General features: G+C 37.4%; 1 protein-coding gene across 2 annotated transcripts in view; it reads left to right on the top strand.

Moving 5' to 3' along the window:
* Window positions 1-840: 840 nt before the first annotated feature.
* The window catches only part of LOC121417269 (LIM domain-containing protein 2-like), a 56,338-nt gene continuing 39,118 nt past the window's right edge, over window positions 841-18,060 (top strand). Inside the window, exon 1 of one of the 2 annotated variants that reach the window (XM_041610910.1) lies at window positions 841-3,138. In XM_041610910.1, the coding sequence (XP_041466844.1) occupies window positions 3,111-3,138 (28 nt within the window). In that variant the 5' untranslated portion in view covers window positions 841-3,110. The remainder of the gene's footprint in view (window positions 3,139-18,060) is intronic. The other variant, XM_041610911.1, reaches the window with a different exon arrangement.

Genomic DNA, 18,060 nt, shown 5'->3' on the forward strand with positions numbered 1-18,060 from the left:
TCCTTCGGCAAGAAACTTATCCACATTGTGCTGCTCTCGACCCAGGTGAGGTGAATGGGTACACGGTAGGATTTATTCCTTGAATGCTCTCGCGCCTATATGGCGGCTCAGCTATAGCCGGGGTAATAATGATATACCAAGTATATTTCAGCGCCTTGAGCACATAATCAATGTGGATTTGGCGCTTTAGAAATACTCTATATTATTATTATTACCACTACTGTTACTACTACTACTACTACTACTACTACTACTACTACTACTACTACTACTACTACTACTACTACTACTACTACTACTACTACTACTACTACCACTACCACTACTGTTACTACTACTACTACTACTACTACTACTACTGCTACTACTACTGTTACTACTACTGTTGTTACTACTTCTAACTAACGTTGATCTGTCAGTTGTAAAATTGCAACAGAATATTTGCGATTATGTACAATATTATGCGATCGATTGCATTAATTATATCTATGGATGTTGCAGGTGTCACAGACTGCAACCTACAACATACATGATAAAAAAGTCTGATTTAGCAGCCTAGATTGATTTCTTTCCCTCTTGCTGTAGAGGAACAGTTCTTTTTCGTACATGAATAACAAATGTCAATAGGTGTTGCATGTGCTAAAATACGGCTAAACTCGGCACAGACTTTCCCCCAAAACCACTTCACGCAACATTAGCCCTGCACAAAAGCCCCTGAGAGATTTGGTACAAGTACGACACGAAAGCAAAGAAAAGAAAGAGGAATTAAACCCTTTTATTCCTCCTTAAAACCAGCGTACAGTGTGGTTGTGCAATAGCTGATTCCATAAGGAACTGTTTTTTTTCTTTACTCCCGCATATCAGTCATCAATAAAAATCCTCGATACAATATCACAGTCTAAACTCTTGTCTATTGAGTCTGTCAGTGTCGAACGATCTCTACGCTCGTTGAGGCAATGGGCTTGTTCTTAAGACTTCCGTTGCTTGCCGATTAGACACCGGAGCTGAGCTAGCCCATGACTGTCTTTTGGAGAAGTGCTGATACAAAACTTGACAAGTTCTTTTTTTATGAGTTGATAGACTCGGCAGAGGAAGGTGTCATTAGACCTTGGTGGACCGTTCCGATATAGTCTCTGGTTTGAGTGGAAAATGCGCAAGGTGTATGGAGGTTGAGTTGAAAAGTCCCTCAAACTTGACAGGATCTAAAGAAGTTGATAGACAGAGGATGTCATTAGAGGTCTGTTTAGTGTTCTGACATTTGGTTTCGAGTTGAACATTTGCAGAGTGTATGAAGGCTGTTTTGAATAATCTTTAAAAACTTTGCAAGATCTTTGAAGGAGTCTATAGACAGGGCAAAGGAACTTCGGATAGACCGACAGGTGCAGACAATTCTCAACGTCTTGTCTTGAGTACTTTGTGTGCAAGGTGTATGCAGGCTGCTCGGCGTAGTCTCTGCATTCTGTGCACCATCTCCACCTCTGCTACAAACCATCAGACGCACTACAGTTGGCAGACTGTGACTCAGATTATTATTTTCTGGTTGTTTCCTCGCGATTGTCACAACCATTAGATCTTAATATTTTGGTCAAAGAGACTTCTAGTATACGTGTTCTCAGGAGGTTCTTCCCTTAAAAATTGTGGCACCAGCTTCCTTTTGAATAATAATTGTCAGGATTCAATAAAAACATATTTGCGGAATTTGTGCATTATTCATTACATCCTTGAACAATTCATTGATGTTGGTACCGATAACAAACTGAATGCCCTAAAATGGATTGATTTGTTCTTACCATGGACCTACTACAGAAGACAAACTACTGACTATAATTACTAGAAGAAATTAGAGAAGGAAATATCAAATGTTCTTTTATCTTTAGAATTCAATGCAAGCCCGTGCAAGTGCAGTTGTGATCGGTTTCTCATTTCACTTGTTACAAGCGGTCCATGGTGTCATGTATCCCCATAATCAACATCGTTTAGATCATCAGTGTTATATATCCTTGTAATCAACATTGTTTAAAGGTAACCCTGGAACTCAATGGATTAAGGAAGGAGCTTGCCCATTCTACCAGATTCTAGAGCCGTAATCCCAATTGTTTGCATCTAGTCACCCTCAGAATTCAAATAAGGTCATTCTTTAAAAGCAGTAAGGACCTAGCTGTAATGCAAGAAAGACTGTCTACCTCCAATCTGCTCTTCTTCTTGTGAATATAATAATCTGTATTGTTTGTGACCTTTGTGCACTGGCCTCAAAGACATACCTGGTGAGCCTGAACCACTTGCTTTCATTGAACAGTTATCAAGGAAAGAAGAGCCGAGTATTTCACGCCCATCCAGGCATAGCAGCCCACATTGTTTTGCAGATTGTCTTCGACAATAAGAGGATCGCCCCAAGTCAACAAGGAGATTCCTTTGATTCGGAAAGGGCAATATTAGAGATTGTCAATGCATGACATCACCATTATATCCTTGAACAGGGAATTCTCGTTCTTTTTGCACCAAGCAGTGAATGTTCACTCATCAAATACATTTGATGGAGGACATTGTCACGTGCTTTGCGAATTGATACGTGAGGGTTTTTCTTCTATTTGGAACATATTGTAGACTTTACCCAGAGTTGGTGCATGACATCACCCTCATCAAGAAATTCTTGTAGGGCCTAGCAGTGCATTTTCTTACGGACTTTGCGCTCACCGTATACCCTTTGGTTGAGGACATTAGCACTTGCTGTCTGAATCGATACATGTAGGGGATTCCACCTCCCAACTGAAAACTTATCAGTCACAAGACTTTACCCCAAGATTTTCATTTGCAGATCATTTACTGCATGACAGACTGTCTTGTTAAACAAACACAAGATAACAGGAAAACACTTAATTTGCAACCTTTGAAGTGTACTCTGGACAACGGTCGGTCCTTATTAGGGTTGTCACTCGCGGAAAGGGGGCGAAGCTTGTAGCCTCGGCAGTGCCACCACCGGCGGCGGCAGCGTAGCTCCACAACGGTACGAGTCATTGGATTGTGTGTTGGTTGTATCACCGACACCTGCTATAGGATTCCATAGACTTTGATTTATTTGTGTTGGATTTATATACAAGGTTTGCTTCAACATGACAACTATGCAGCCAATTATTAGAGGTAGGTAGTCAACTAAGTTCTAACTCTTTTAAAGTAGGGTTTTTAACTATTTTGCAGAATGTTTGAGAATAAATTCATTTTCAAAAGTTTGGAATTTGATTGTCAGAACAAAAGACAGAAGTAGGGGCACTTTGCCAAACCTTCAAACCTAAAGCCTTGTTCACATCTTTGCATTTCAAGCTGCGTATTGTTGCGTAAGCTGAGGAGACCATTACGCAGCCTAACGTATCAAACTACACAACAAAATATTAGGTTGCAACTACACTTTTGCGTATGAGCTCATCGGGGATCACGCAGAATTGCACGCATTAAAGCGAGGTGATGCAAGTTAAAGTGAGGTAATTCGAGGTAAATCGAGCATTAATACCTTTGTAATCCACTCCCTGTTGCGTTCGCATTTGCTTGTCCCCACTCATCTGAATTTTGGTTATGTTAGGTCGTTTTCAATCACGAATGTTTGAAAAAGTTCAAACTACCAAGTTCGAACCCAAGATCTCTCTCTGTGTAATGACCTTGTAATTAGCTTATTTCATTGCTTTGTTTTAAGTTTAACAACGTTTGTTTGCGTTCAGGCAATCTACAGCTGAACGCAAGCAAAAACGCAAAGGCACGAGCCAGGCTACCATATTACAGTACAGTTGTCACATTGTACAGTTTATAAAGCCCAGATCTTGATGCAGAGCCCCTCCTGGGAATAAAATCATCAGTAATTTTTTTTTAAATATTTGTATTGTGTGTTAGCTGATTTTTATTCATTCATTTGTTGATTAAAGGTAAATGCCAGTTGTGGTAACGATCTCAAAATGACTGACGGCATCCAATATAATGACCACCCAAGTGTCTGTTTATATGAATAAAAAATATGTGCCGAAGGATTCTGGAAGAAATTGCATAATTGCTGACAAATAAGCGAAATAAGCGCAGAATCAGGCACTTCCGTCGGGTCTTTATTCCAGCAATATAACTGTAACTGTACCAGATCTAGATAGACGATGATATAGTAATACTTAACCTTGGTCTTACAGACTTTCTCACGAAATCAGTATTTTACTGCAACTACTGTCATTTAGCTTTAAGACTAGAAAAAAAAATCTAGTATTTTTTGTATACATTTTAGATTTTTTTCAAAGTTCCTTGAGGCCTTCATCAGAAGAATGCCACGAATTGACATCGTCTGTGTTCCTGTGAATAATCAGTTATAAGGCAAATATATATTTATTCAGTTTAATTCCTCTTTGCTACTACTCTGCACTTTGACTTAGCTTTGATATTTCATTAGGTTGATATTCTAAAAAGGTCACAACACTTGGGTGAAATGTTATGTCAGACGTTGTCAATATGCCATGCTGTTATCTTTTGAGTACTGGTTGGTTTGATCAAACAATACATGAAGGATGTTTAGTGAGGGGGCTGGATACGTACTGTTCCACTGCGTAGAAGAGAGATAGTTCTATGATTTTATTAGCCCAAATTTGTTCAAGCCGGGGAAAAAAGTGACACGGGGGCTCGGGGTGATTTTCCCCTCGAAATGCTCAAAAGAGCCCTGGAAAATCGCAACAACAAAAAATCGCTGGAAAAACTTATCAAATGTTTCATGTAATCAGCAGGTTTCAAAATGTAGCCCCTGAAAAAGAAATTGTCTGGTTCTTGCTTACAGTCTGTTCACTGCCCTTGGCACAAAGAAATAAACAGATATTTTACTTTCACAGTGCACCCGGTCTAAATCATTAATTGCTGTTATATGAACTTTATAAACTTTCTCCACTCCTTGGGGAGCATCCCAAAACTTTAGTTTCCAAACTCAATTTGCTAGGCATTCTACATAGGCTTTCACATCGTACCAGGTGGGTGTTTCATTAAGCTGTTCTAAGAGTGACTTTAAGAACAACTGGTGATCCTTTCTTGTTGTAAATGGTATATTGAATTTGCAATGGTTTAGCGTGTCAGAAATGTTCACCAGTCTTTCTTAAAGTCACTCTTAATTAAGAACAGCTTTATGAAATGGCCTCCAGGTATCTATTTACACCAGGGTGGAAATAGGCATGTGGATTTAAAAAAGTGTTTTTTTTCAAATTCTCACATGACTTCATATTTTCTTCCTCAAATTTCATTTCCTCCCTGTATCAAAAGATCCTAACATTGTCACATCATGGACCTTCCCACTTCTAGTTGTCGTTTTACACCATTAGGTTGTGTGGACTTTGTTATTGACTGAGCATCAATAACAGAAGAGACAGATCAAGATAAGATTACAAAGGACAACAAAATAACTGTCTATTTAGCTAAACGATTTACACAGTAAAAAACGCTGTTCGAAATTTCATACAGTGCTGTCTACTATATGAACCTTTAGTAGATGTGTTAACAGTTTAAATAAGCATGGTTAATTTATTAAAGATGAAATATATAAAAATCAAACTTTGTTGTGTAAGATTTGGAGTACTTGTTTAAAACCATTAATTGTTAAACAGCTATTGTAAGGTTCATATCTAAACTGTGTTGTATGAAAATCTTATACAACCCTTTACTGTGTGAGTAGAAACTTTGAAGGACATTGCTTGTGATGCTTTCAGTTAATGGGTACGAATGGAAATTAAGATTTCTTGTAGTTCATTGCAAAAAAAATTGTTTGGAAAATAGCCTACGCTGATACATGTACTGTAGTGAACAAGCAAAAGAGTTTATGAAATTTTTCAAAGACAAGCTTTTGGTCAAATTTTGCGACAAAATCTGATGATCAGATCACCGATGGTTGGTCAAAAAATAGACAGTTTGTCCAATTTGTAAGCTAAGTTTGACCAATGAATTAAACAGTTTGTCCAGTGAATTAGTCAAACAGTTTGTCCAACAGATACATGTAGGCCTATACAAAAAAGTGTCTTTTTTGGCAGTGTTGTGTCAAATATACCTGACACATTTCATGTACATAGGCCAATTGACATTGCATATGTATATACAGCAATGGTAATAGCAACAATACCTGACTGTATTCAAACCCACTCTAGTCCGTGATTTAGTCTGAAAATGAGCAATAATTGATATGAAATAAGGATGTGGCACATTATGGCTAACGAGACCCTCAATAGATTTCCGTTGCTAGGTAACGCTTAGTCACTTTAGTCACCACTCGGCTTCACCGGCAACATTTGGTCATTTTACCCGGCTCCGGAAACGTCCCATTTTGATTTTGAGATTGGATTAGTTTTTAATCCAATTAAATCTGTTTAATGAGATGATGTGATTGAGGGAGGATTATAATGAAACCGAGAATTGTATGTGGTGGGGTGTATTTCATCGATAGACAATCGTTCGGTAGCATCGCACCGATCAGCGTGGAATTGAATCCGATTGGCTTTCGCACACCTTACATTCGCCTAGTCTGCAGGCACAGACCCCGATTCAACCAATGATCAACAAGTTGGTCTCCACGCAAGACTAGCGCAAATAAAACTTGCCGTTTCAATTTCAATATATGAATGAGAGGGAGCTTCTGTACACAAGTCATTGGCAGGGACCTTAGGCTGCATGTTCAGACCACTTTTCTTGAATAAAGGGTTGGCACTGCAGACTAACTTTTGCCTGGCTTTTGCTACATTTATCAGGGTAGGAATGGTCGACTTCAGGTTTCAAAGGAGATTACAAGATACTCTTTGGAGGTGATAAATGAAATGGATTTTGATTAAGGGGTTTAACTTTAAAAAGCCTTTTTGACTATGCGATTTGTAAAGTCTGAAACACATTTTGAGCCAGATGATGTGTAGGTTTCCTCGGTAGAGATGAGTGGTGATTGTATTTTATTCACAAGAGTCTTATCAATCAACACTGCAAAAAATGGTGTTAATTTAACACCAGCCTGGGATCTATATGAGAAACACCATTGAGGTGTTGAAACAACACTACTGCGGCTCTAATGATAATAATGATAAAAGGCATTTATATAGCGCCATCTAACTAGAAATATTCTATTCCGAGGCGCATTGTTATTATTATTATTATTATTACCCGGGCTTTAGCTCGAGCTGCCTTTCAGCGCTCATGCATTCAAGGAATTAATTCTACCGGGTACCCATTTACCTGCTGAAGGAAATTACGCCGTGGCTGGGACTCGAACCCACGACCCTCTGTTTCAAAGTCAGAAGACTTATCCACTGGGCCACAACGCTCCACTACTGCGGCTCTAGGCTATAAACACCAGATAGATGATGATACAACACCAATCGGTGTTAAAACAGCATTGGTTTGATTCTAGACTGGTGCTCTTTCAATACTTCTCTGGTGTTTGCTGAGATGGATGCTAGCTGGTGCTGAATCAACACCAGTGTTTTTGCAGTGGAAACTTTGGTGCTGAGATCCTGGGAAGTTTACATGAATTAATTTAATACAAATTTAAGACAGCATACCAGAGTTAAATTGGTAGATGGTACCAAAACTCCACAAGTCCAAATGCATTGGGCTAGGCTTTTACTGGATAATATTACTTTAAATCTTTTGTTTGATGTTGTTGTTGTAGGTAAACCCTTTGCAAGCCTACATATTGTGGAAAACAGCCTTATAACTAAAAACTTGTCTGCCTTACTTGATGCTGGACCAGTGTTCTAGGCTTTTGTTTGTTAAGAGTTAACATTGCTTTCAAGTAACCTTTTATATATTGCTATGTCAGAGAGGCAATATGCCTCGAGATGCAAACAAAAAAATGTAATGTATAGGGGCTTCTGGTGAGCTTTCTGAATATAATTTGATTAGTTCCCTTGCGCTTATCACAAAGGGGAAATCCACTAATTACCTTGAAGTATACTAGACCTGTCTGCCAGTTTTCTCGAGTGGGCATTCAGAGAGTTATGAAAATGTCTGTGTCTGGAAGTCTTTGACTTGCCTCGTCATCAGTTAAAGTACTTTTGTTTCTTGCTTGCAAGAAAGAAAGTAGTTGCAGCAAACAATTAATCTCATGAAAAAGCCTTTAAAATCAAGGTGAATTGTCACCAAATTATATATCTAGATCTCATACATTCAAATCAACTTATCTTTATGATATCACGAAATCGTAGCTGAAAACCAATAATTCAGATGATCACCAACACAAAAGGGCATTTGTGGGACAGTGTATATCAGGGGTGTGAGGATTCAGATTTTTAGTTGATTTCAGATTTTTTTGTTATGATTTTCAGCTTAATTTCAGCTTATTTGGGGCTTTCCTCTCTGCAAAAAGTATGGGAGCTCTTTCTATTTCAGACTTTTTCAACAGTCTTCAGCTTTTTTCAGATCTTTTTATTTGTGACCACTCACACCCCTGGTATATAATATGGTTTGGAAAGATACCCGACGTATTGTCATTATGGAATTCCGTGCTTATTTTGCTTATTTCTCAGCAATTACGCTTTTTCAGAGCCGTTTGGCACACATTTTTTTATTTATACAATTGGATAGTCATTTGATTTGATTCTGTTCGAACTCATTTTTAGATCGTTTCCACATCTGGTATTTGTCTTTAAATGGATGATGAAGCAAAGAAATGATAGAAACATGACTCTAATATTAGAAGACATTGTGGTCCATTTGGATCATACCTGCACTTTGTTATTTTGTCCATTATAACTAATATACTTGTATTTATTTCATATAAAAATCTTGTATCATTCTTTAGGCCTTCCATTATTCCTAATTGGGTAAATCAGGTTATTAGTATGTTTCATTAAACTTACGTTCTTCATCTATTTTATAGCTTCAAAAGGAAAAAAAATGTGTAAATGTGGATAGCAAGATTTTTCTCTACCTAGCTCATATGAACATCTTAAAGTTTCACGTATTGGCTTCTCTAATAGTAACAAAATATGCTGAAGATAAAAGGTAATGCTTTCAATGCCAATATAGTTTTTATTTACCGGACCTCCGTCTTCTTCAGGAGTATATACAATGTGTGGTAACAATCAGAGAGAAATATAGAAAACTATATTGGCATTGAAAGCATTACCTTTTATCTTCAGCAAATTTTGTTAGCTCATATGAAGGTATACAGAGATGTACCTGATATTGCAAATTCAAAAGACCAAAAATGGAGAAAAAAATATTGCCCCCTACCCGGATTGGGGCTATCAACTTGTTATCACAATCATCACATTATTTGCCCCTTTAAAAACTACATTACAATCTCTATATCAGGAATGTTTTTATCACCAAAGATTATCTAAAACGGAAACCAAATATGTTTTCTAAAATAGAACGGTTATTTTTAGTATTCTGGATATTCCAACTGCACCTCTTTTTAGATATGATCAAATATTGTTTCAAAAACTGCACATTCCGAACTGTTTCATGTTTTACGTATAAGTTTTTTTATTCTCTGATCTATTAACCTTGTCAGGCGCGAAAGCTCAGTTGAAAGAGCAGGGATTTCATACTCTGGTGGCCCAGGTTTGATTCCCATTTGATGTGCTATAGTGCCCTTTGGCAAGGCATTTAGATCCTCATTACTAGGTCCCTCGGAGAGGATCTTAAGCCGTCATTCATCTGGTTGCTTGCCTACAAGCATTGATGCTTTCTTTGCAGTCTAGTAAAAAAATCACTACCGATCCCCATTTTTTTTACTCTGCTACTATTACTACTACTACTTCTACTACTACCAGGCCTGACTATGTACTACTACTACTGCTGCTGCTGCTACTGCTGCTACATGTACTACTACTTCTGCTGCTGCTGCTACTACTACTACTACTACTACTACTACTGCTACTACTACTACTGCTGCAGCTGCTGCTGCTACTACTACTACTACTACTACTACTGCTACTACTACTACTACTACTACTACTGCTGCAGCTGCTGCTGCTGCTGCTGCTGCTGCTTCTACTACAACAACTACTTCTAGTAGTAGTAGTAGTCTACCACTACTGCTGCTGCTGCTACCGATATTGTTGGCAGTCCATTATGATAAGTTTACTAGTTAACATACAATTCCTGTTATAATCCAAATACAATATCTGTTTGACCGTATATCATTCTGTATGGGACAGTTTGACAGGTATTTTAATTTGTTTAAATTGGTTGAATTTCCAACAGGAAAGGGTTTGTTTGGCTTGATGCTGGGTAAAAAAATGAAAAGCAAAGAAAGGTTATTAGAGGGAATGTACACAATTAAGGCCATCGCACACCTTACAACTTTTCGCGATCCGATTTTGGAACAAATCGCATTTACTCATTTTCTGAAAATGTGAGTGGAACATATCATTATATTTGAGGTTAAAATTAATTGACAGAATACTAATGATAACCATTTTGAAAGATTGCAAGCCTCTATTTTGGAGTAAAGGCATTATTAGTTTCAAATCGTAGCCAATCCTACAACTGCTATGATGTCATTACGACTAGATATTAAATTAGCTTTTATTCTAAGAAAGATGATAGCATAGTCAGATTTGAACATAGGTATTTATACAATGATTTAGAATATCACACAGTAAGATATTCCAAGTTTCAATATTAGCTTCAAATTCTACATTTTATTCTGAAATCGAGTCGCAGACCAGGTGTGCAGTTGCCTTCAGATGATTGTTTAAAGGGTTCCATGACATTTACTCTGGCGACAATTGCTCTGGCGACAATTTCTCCGATGGAAAATACGCATGTTAGGCCAAACATAAAATCTTACCTCCAAAACTAAATCAACCCTAATCATTGTAATTGCATTATTCTGAACCAAAAACTCTAATGCAATCCAATTTCGAACCCTATGCCTTCTGAGATATCAGGACCGGAGCAAATGTCGCAGGATCATTTGTCGCAGGAGCAAATGTCATGTCACTGTTAAGACATTAAAAAAAAGAGATAAAGAAACCATTCATAATCTAAATATATATTAAAATCCAGGTACATGTTTCTTATATATAGCAGATATGGGAAGTTATTAGAATTTGTAGAGACTAAGTAAAATGTTTCTTGTCAGAAAAGTCAGTAAGACAAATAATCTGTCTTTTAAATGAATATATACTTTGTATATATTCATTTAAAAAATGTAAAAAAATTAAATGAAAGTCCCTCTTAATCTTTTGCGAAGGGTCATTATAGTCAGACCTTAATTGACCACCTCTTTGACTTTCCAAAACCAAATGCTATTCTGTCAAAATTTTGGTTGACCAAAACATATTGAAATTGAAGACAAACTTTCTGAGGGCAATCCTCCATATATAACAAATGTAACTACTGTTGATTTCCCAGTAAAAATGTGATTTTATTTTTACTGTTTGGTTAGTGTGTACTTTGATATTGAACAGCATGTGAATCAATTTCTTGTCACTTTAAAGTTTATTATTATTATTTTTTTTTTTTTGGGGGGGGGGCTGTACTGCCCTTTCTCCATGTTTTCAATTTTGAAAACTTTTCTCCTGAAAATGTCTTGTCATGGTAAGGGTAGCTTGTACCCCCCCCCACCCGATTGCCATATATGTTGAGCAGTATTCCCAACACACTGAAGCTTTTGTGTCACATCGAATAAGCTGAATTCATGGATAACTAACATTTTGGTTAGCAACTCTGCGGTTTTGCTGAACGGTATTCTTTTTTCTGTCTGCCACTATGAGTCAGTGAGGTACATTTCCCCATAAAGCTACAAGGAGTTTTATAATAAAAAACCATGTTCACATGGCACTGTAGAGAGCGAAGTTGGCTCAGTCGGTGAAGTGTCTGCCCGTCGAACCAAAGATCGTGGGTTCGAGTCCACCCCGGGTGGATGACCGAAGCCAGTGCGTTGTGTGTAAACGTCTTTTCCCTGTTTCATAGTGGAAAACACTCTGTCCCTCGGATAGGATGTTAAATGGAAGCCCCGTGTAGAGGAGAGTCACCACCTTTGCACGTTAAGAACCCACCGCACTATTCGAATAAGAGCAGGGGGAAACTCTGAAGTGGTCCACCTGCATTCCCCCAACCAGTTATATTGGGAGGAGAGTCCTGCGGGTCACAGTTCTGTGTGCGCGCCCTTCTAGGCGACCCAGATTGGCTGGCTCCTCCAAAAGTGAGCCTTTGAATGTCTAGATACGTTGCGCTAGACAAATGCTGTGCATAATCATCATCTGCACATTAAAAACACTGTTTAAGATTTTATACAATGCTGTTTACTATATGAACCTTACAGTATTTGTTTAACCGTTTAATTTATTGAAGATTAGATATTGAAAATTAAACTTTGTTGCTTGAGATTTAAACAATTACTGTAAGGTTCATACAGTAAACAGCGTTGTATATTTTTTTTTACTGTGTGTATTCTAGACCTCGCCGTGTCGGTGCAGGAACGCCCTTAGCACAACACTTCCTTGTGCAGTGCCTTTATGTGCGCAACTAAGGACGTTTCTGCTGCGCGCATGTAATGCGCGAAAGTATGTACTAAGGGCGTTCCTGCGAAGACCTATACCGTGTTTACACTTAATCGGCATTTGAATCGGCTTTTTCATAGCGTGTAAACGCGAGTAACTTGCATCGGCTCGCGGTTCAGAACCGGCAAATTGCACCACCACAGTATTAGATTTTGAACCGCGAGCCGATGCAGAATCAACTTTTTTCTACGTGTAAACAGAAAGCCGATTCTGCATCGGCAATTTGTGCCCATTTCATTAACTTTATCATTGTGACGTAATTGTAAGCGCACTGATCCAGCGTTGTCTTTATTATGACGTATAGTGTTGGTGTGCGTATCATTTCAGGTTTTTGCATCGGCTCGCGTTTCTGAACCGCGAGCTGTAACAACGTGTAAATGCAAACCAAAAGCCGATTCTGCATCGGCTTTTGGTTCTGAACCAAATGCCGATCAAGTGTAAACACGGTACTAATCTCAGAGTACTCTCCTGTATTAGAAATCTCTGCTTCTCCACTAACAAACAGCTAATTGTACAAAAAAGAAAACATTGAGAGAAAAGGATTTTCCAAGGCTTTTGCCTCTTCAGAGTCCGTCTCTCTAGAATGATCCTCCACTGAGGATCAGATCAGCAAAATCTCTTAAAGCATTTGAATAATTAAAAAAAAAATCATATCTGTTTTCATCTTATTTTTGTGAAATATTGTCAGCTAATTTGATCAGTTCATGCATCCACATATCAAAAACACATTATTTTATCTGTGATTTCTTAGCTTTTCCCCCATTCCCGCTGCTCCTCGAATTATTTTACTAAATTAATGCCATATTTATTTATCCATTCAGAGTTTGTATCCATAAATAAATTGTTATAGTTTGCCATATATGTATGTTTTTTTTATTTCATATTTTGTTCATAACAGTCTTGCATAAAAATATTGAGGTGGTGTTTAAACTTCTGCTCGTAATAATGAATAACATTTTGTTGTTGACCCCCCCCACCCCCTTCAATGTTAAAATATTCTACATAACTCTCTTTGCAGTACAAATGTTATAGTAGTTGTATAACAGTTTAAACAAGAGTTTAAAATCTTAAATGACAAAGTGTAGTTTTGATAGATTAAGCATGGTTGCTTAAACTTAACACTACTACTGTAGATTTCATATAGAAGACAGCATCTAGAATTTTAAACATAATTTTTACTTAATTTAACAATCTTGTCTGGATACTCAATATTCATTTTATATTCAAAATTGCTTCTTATACCATACATCATGACACATTTTAACCTGAGGGATCAGGCGGGCTATTATCAGAGGAAAGGTGTAATTACTACAGTAAGAAAAGCTGACATCCAAGTTCAAAAGGTCAATCATTAAAGCACATGGACAGGTCCAACATTTCAGCCGAATATAGTCATTTCAGGCCTCCTGAGTCATTGGCTGTTAAAGGACAAATCCATCCCAACAAAAGGTTGATTTGAATAAAAAGATTTTTTTTAATCCAACAAGCATTAAACTGAAAATTTCTATCAAAATCGGATGTAAAATAAGAAAGAAATTACATTTTAAAATTTCTGTTAATTTCCTCCCAAAACAGCTACATGTATATGCACATCCTGGTCCGTAATCAAATAGGACTGATGCCATCCACTCACTATTTCTTTTGTATTTTATTGTATGATGAAATAATATATTCTGACTTTCTCCTCATTCTCTGTGGAACAAAGTTCTCTTCCTCCCTGAAAACGAGGAACTTCCATTGTTTTAGCATTTTATGGTTCAGTCGTGATAGGAGAAACATGCTTATTGGACGTTTGGCTCATTAGCATTTCTTTTGTATTCTGTGTTAAGATTTTCTCACTGATCCCTTTAAAGGATTCAGATTCACACGTGAGTTTCTGCACATATTGTTTTGGATATGCCTCAGTATTTTACTGTTTGTAATCTGCCAAGCGTGAAGAATTTTCTAAGCTGATGGTTTCAAATGAGGGATGAGATTCCACTCTTGCCTTCAGTATCAAATTTATAGTAAAAACATATTTAATAATTGTGAAAACTATTTCTGAAAACAGGTTTCCTTTTTTTTGGGACGGACTGTATATGGTTAGATGAACTATGTATGAAACAAATTTTCATCTGACAAAGTAAATGGTCATTTAGCAGACAGTGTGGAAATCATGCCAACTGGGCATCAGACAAAATGTAGGTAGGGTAGATTAAAGCGCATACATTCGTAATTCCGAAGCTTCGTTATTCCGAAGGTTCGTATTTCTGAAGGTTCGTAATTCCGAAGGTTCGTTAGTCCGAAAATGAAATAAGGTTCGTTAATCATTTCGTTTTTGGACTAATGAATCTACGGATTTATGAACCTCATTTCGTTTTTGGATTAACAAACCTTCAGAACATCAAATCTTATTTCGTTTTCGGATTATCGAACCTTCGGAATAACGCCACAAATTTTCAGATTCACGAATCCTTACGTTTTCTGATTAACGAACATCGAGGTATAGGTAATTTACATGTTTCGGAAATCCGAACCTTCTGAATAAAGAACCTTTGGAATTAGGAAGTGTAACAAGATTAAAGGTAAAGAAAAGTAGTTGCAGCAAACAATATTTTCATGAGAAAGTCTTTGCCACCATATAATCATATATCTAGATCTGGTACACTCATGTAAACTTATCTTTGTGAAATCATGAAATCTTAGCTCAAAACCGACAATTTTGATGATCACTAACACAAAAAAGCACAAGTGGGGCAGTGTAATAATATTGCTTCGAAAAATACCTGACATTTAATGGATTTCTGTGCTAATTTTGCTCTTTCTCGGCAATTACAGTTTATTCCAGTAGTTTTGCACATATTTTTCATTTAAACATTTTATTTATACATACATATACAAACATTTGGATGGTAATTCTATTGGATTCTGTTCAAACTCATTTTGAGATCATTACCTGAACTTGTTTTTTTATCTAGATTGATAGTATACTAATACCCCTTTCATAAACCCCATTAAAATGAATTAGGCGGCTAATAGCAGCATAATTTGGTCGTAAAATTGGAGGACAAGAGTTATCCGCATTACTCTGATGCTGCTATTATCCGCATAATAGCAGCATCGGAACAAGATTTTGAGTTTATGAACGCATTTCCAAATAATGCGGATAATTGCCATGGTGCGGTCACAAGGTCACCCTTTTCCAACACAACCGCATCGGAGGGGGCTTGTCCAGTTGTCATGGCGATTATCCGCCTTTTTCAGGACGGGCGCTCGTAAAAATAATGCGGCTTATTTTCGGAGTTTGTGAACGCAATTTTTATTGAATTATCCGCATTACTCTTAGGCGGCTAATTGGAGGATAGGTTTATGAAAAGGGTATTAAATGAGTTTTGTTCATGGGGTATAAGACTTCTGTACCTGAGAAGTACATGTAGTCCAACTGCTTTTAGTTTTAGACCAAATTGATATAAATAAACTTTATAAAGTTTATTGTGTGTGATTACACTTGTATGTGTGGTACTCCGTTTCAGATTAATGTCATTTTTGTTGCCACTATCCTGGAAATCAGCTTTGCTTTTTATAGTTATTATACCTACATTTGTGTGTGTGTTTTTTTTTACCTACAGAGACCATTAGGCCCTGGTCATTGTTACTCAGTTTCATGCATGGGCTGAATCAGGACAAACAGAAAAAGATGAATACCGCCCTCTTGTGATGGCAGCTTGTACAAATTTCTATTTGAAGGGAATTCCTTTATGTAAATGTAGAAATTGGTGCTTGACATTTGATGTTCCTGTTTTATCCCAATATTAACAGCGCCCCCTTATTATTACCCATTTTATAGAAACTGGGCATAGCAATGATTTGAAACAGTCATTTCTTGTGAAATTTGAATATTTCAGTGGTGGGAAGAAGAAAGATGTGGGAAAAAATTGGGAATGGAATAATGTCAGATAGCTGCCCTAAATGTATTTTTTTTAAATGGAAATTATGTAACTTTGGTGTGGGAGATTAATTGATTCCATTTTTCACCAAAGTGGACCCGACTGTGGTAGAAAAATGGTAAAGAAAATTGTTTGCCATTTGGACAGTCCCCCCCCAACCCCCCCCTAAATGTTTACATCCATTCTTGTGCAGTTGCCAGGCTACACAGTGGCAAGAATTATTTTGGCTGGCTCAAATATTGGTAACATAATCGACTTTGTCGGGTCGGTTTTTCTTTTTAATTGTCAGCCAAAATCTTAAGGAAGCAGGAAGGTTTTATTAGGGTGTGTTTATGCTTCCATTGCGAGGACAGAATCAGCGATTTCAAACGTCGATTCAAAACGCCGATCGTAAACGTGGTTCTGGGAGTGCTGTTTATGCTTAACTTTTCAGAGCAAATCATGATCTCCAGCTGGCTTCGCATCGTAAAGCGAGGTCAAATTGGGCGCGCCTTTTTTCGAAAGTTTTTTCCGATTGTTGTTATTACGTGGAGATAAGCATGGAGCAATACGACTGTATTGCCCGCGGATTTTCATCTCACCGGAAGCATGTACCAAATGACGTCATTTAAACACGTTTACGATCGTGGTTCTGTTTATGCTTCCCCAGAAAGCCTGATTCTGGTCAAACGACGTTTACAAACGCACCTTTTTGTGAGTTTACGATCAGCGTTTTGAAACAGCGTTTAAATGAAAGTAAGCATGGACGCAACCGTGTTTTGGACTAACCACGTTTGGAAACGCTGATTCTGGCCTGAAAAGTGGAAGCATAAACACGGCCTTAATCATTCACGTTTGATCTCCCTTTGAAAGTGCCTCTGATGATCTTTTATGTGGTCATCTTTTATTTCTGTTGTCATCTATTTCTGTCTAACCTTACTTTGGGATCCAGCCAAATTTAATTTGTGGTCGATCAGTATGAATTAGAAATATCAACGATTAGCCCGTCTTGATTCACCAGCATGGCCTCGTCTTACAAAGAGTTACGATTGATCCGATCAACCACAACTATGGAAAGCCACCAACGTCAGCATGTAATCTGCATGTTTGTTCAAAATATTTTCTAGATATGATGTATATTCATACATTCATCGCTTCCTTGACAATATGGAGTGTTACCCTTTGTTTACAAAGGACATTTTGCAAATTTCCTGTGGAAAAAATTAATGACACTGATGGTTTTCCATAGAGTTACAATTAATTGGAACGATCATGACTCTTTGTGTAAAGTTGGGGCCCAGTTCTTGAAAGGTTTTTTTCAGTGACTTTGAAGGAAAATAATTTCTTCCTCAGATTGCATGATAGTCTGCCGGTGCAGACCCTGATAGGAAGTTATGTAATAGTTGGGTCTTGTGACAAGTCTAGTGTAAAAATCTTGTTTGAATTTCAGGCTTTGAACACCATGCAGTGCTCTGTTCAATTCAGATTCTAGAAAGCTAAAATTTTATTTTCAGACAGCTTTGTGCTTTGAGGAATGAGGATTTCCGTATACTAACTTTTAATATGCCTAACAACGAGTTGATCAATACATTGGAATATACTTCTATACCCTTTTGTTTTGTGTGGGTCATAAATATTCATGAAGTGTAGTCTTGACT

Source organism: Lytechinus variegatus, chromosome 6 (genome assembly GCF_018143015.1).
Source record: "Lytechinus variegatus isolate NC3 chromosome 6, Lvar_3.0, whole genome shotgun sequence".
NCBI classification, from domain to species: Eukaryota; Metazoa; Echinodermata; class Echinoidea; order Temnopleuroida; family Toxopneustidae; genus Lytechinus; species Lytechinus variegatus.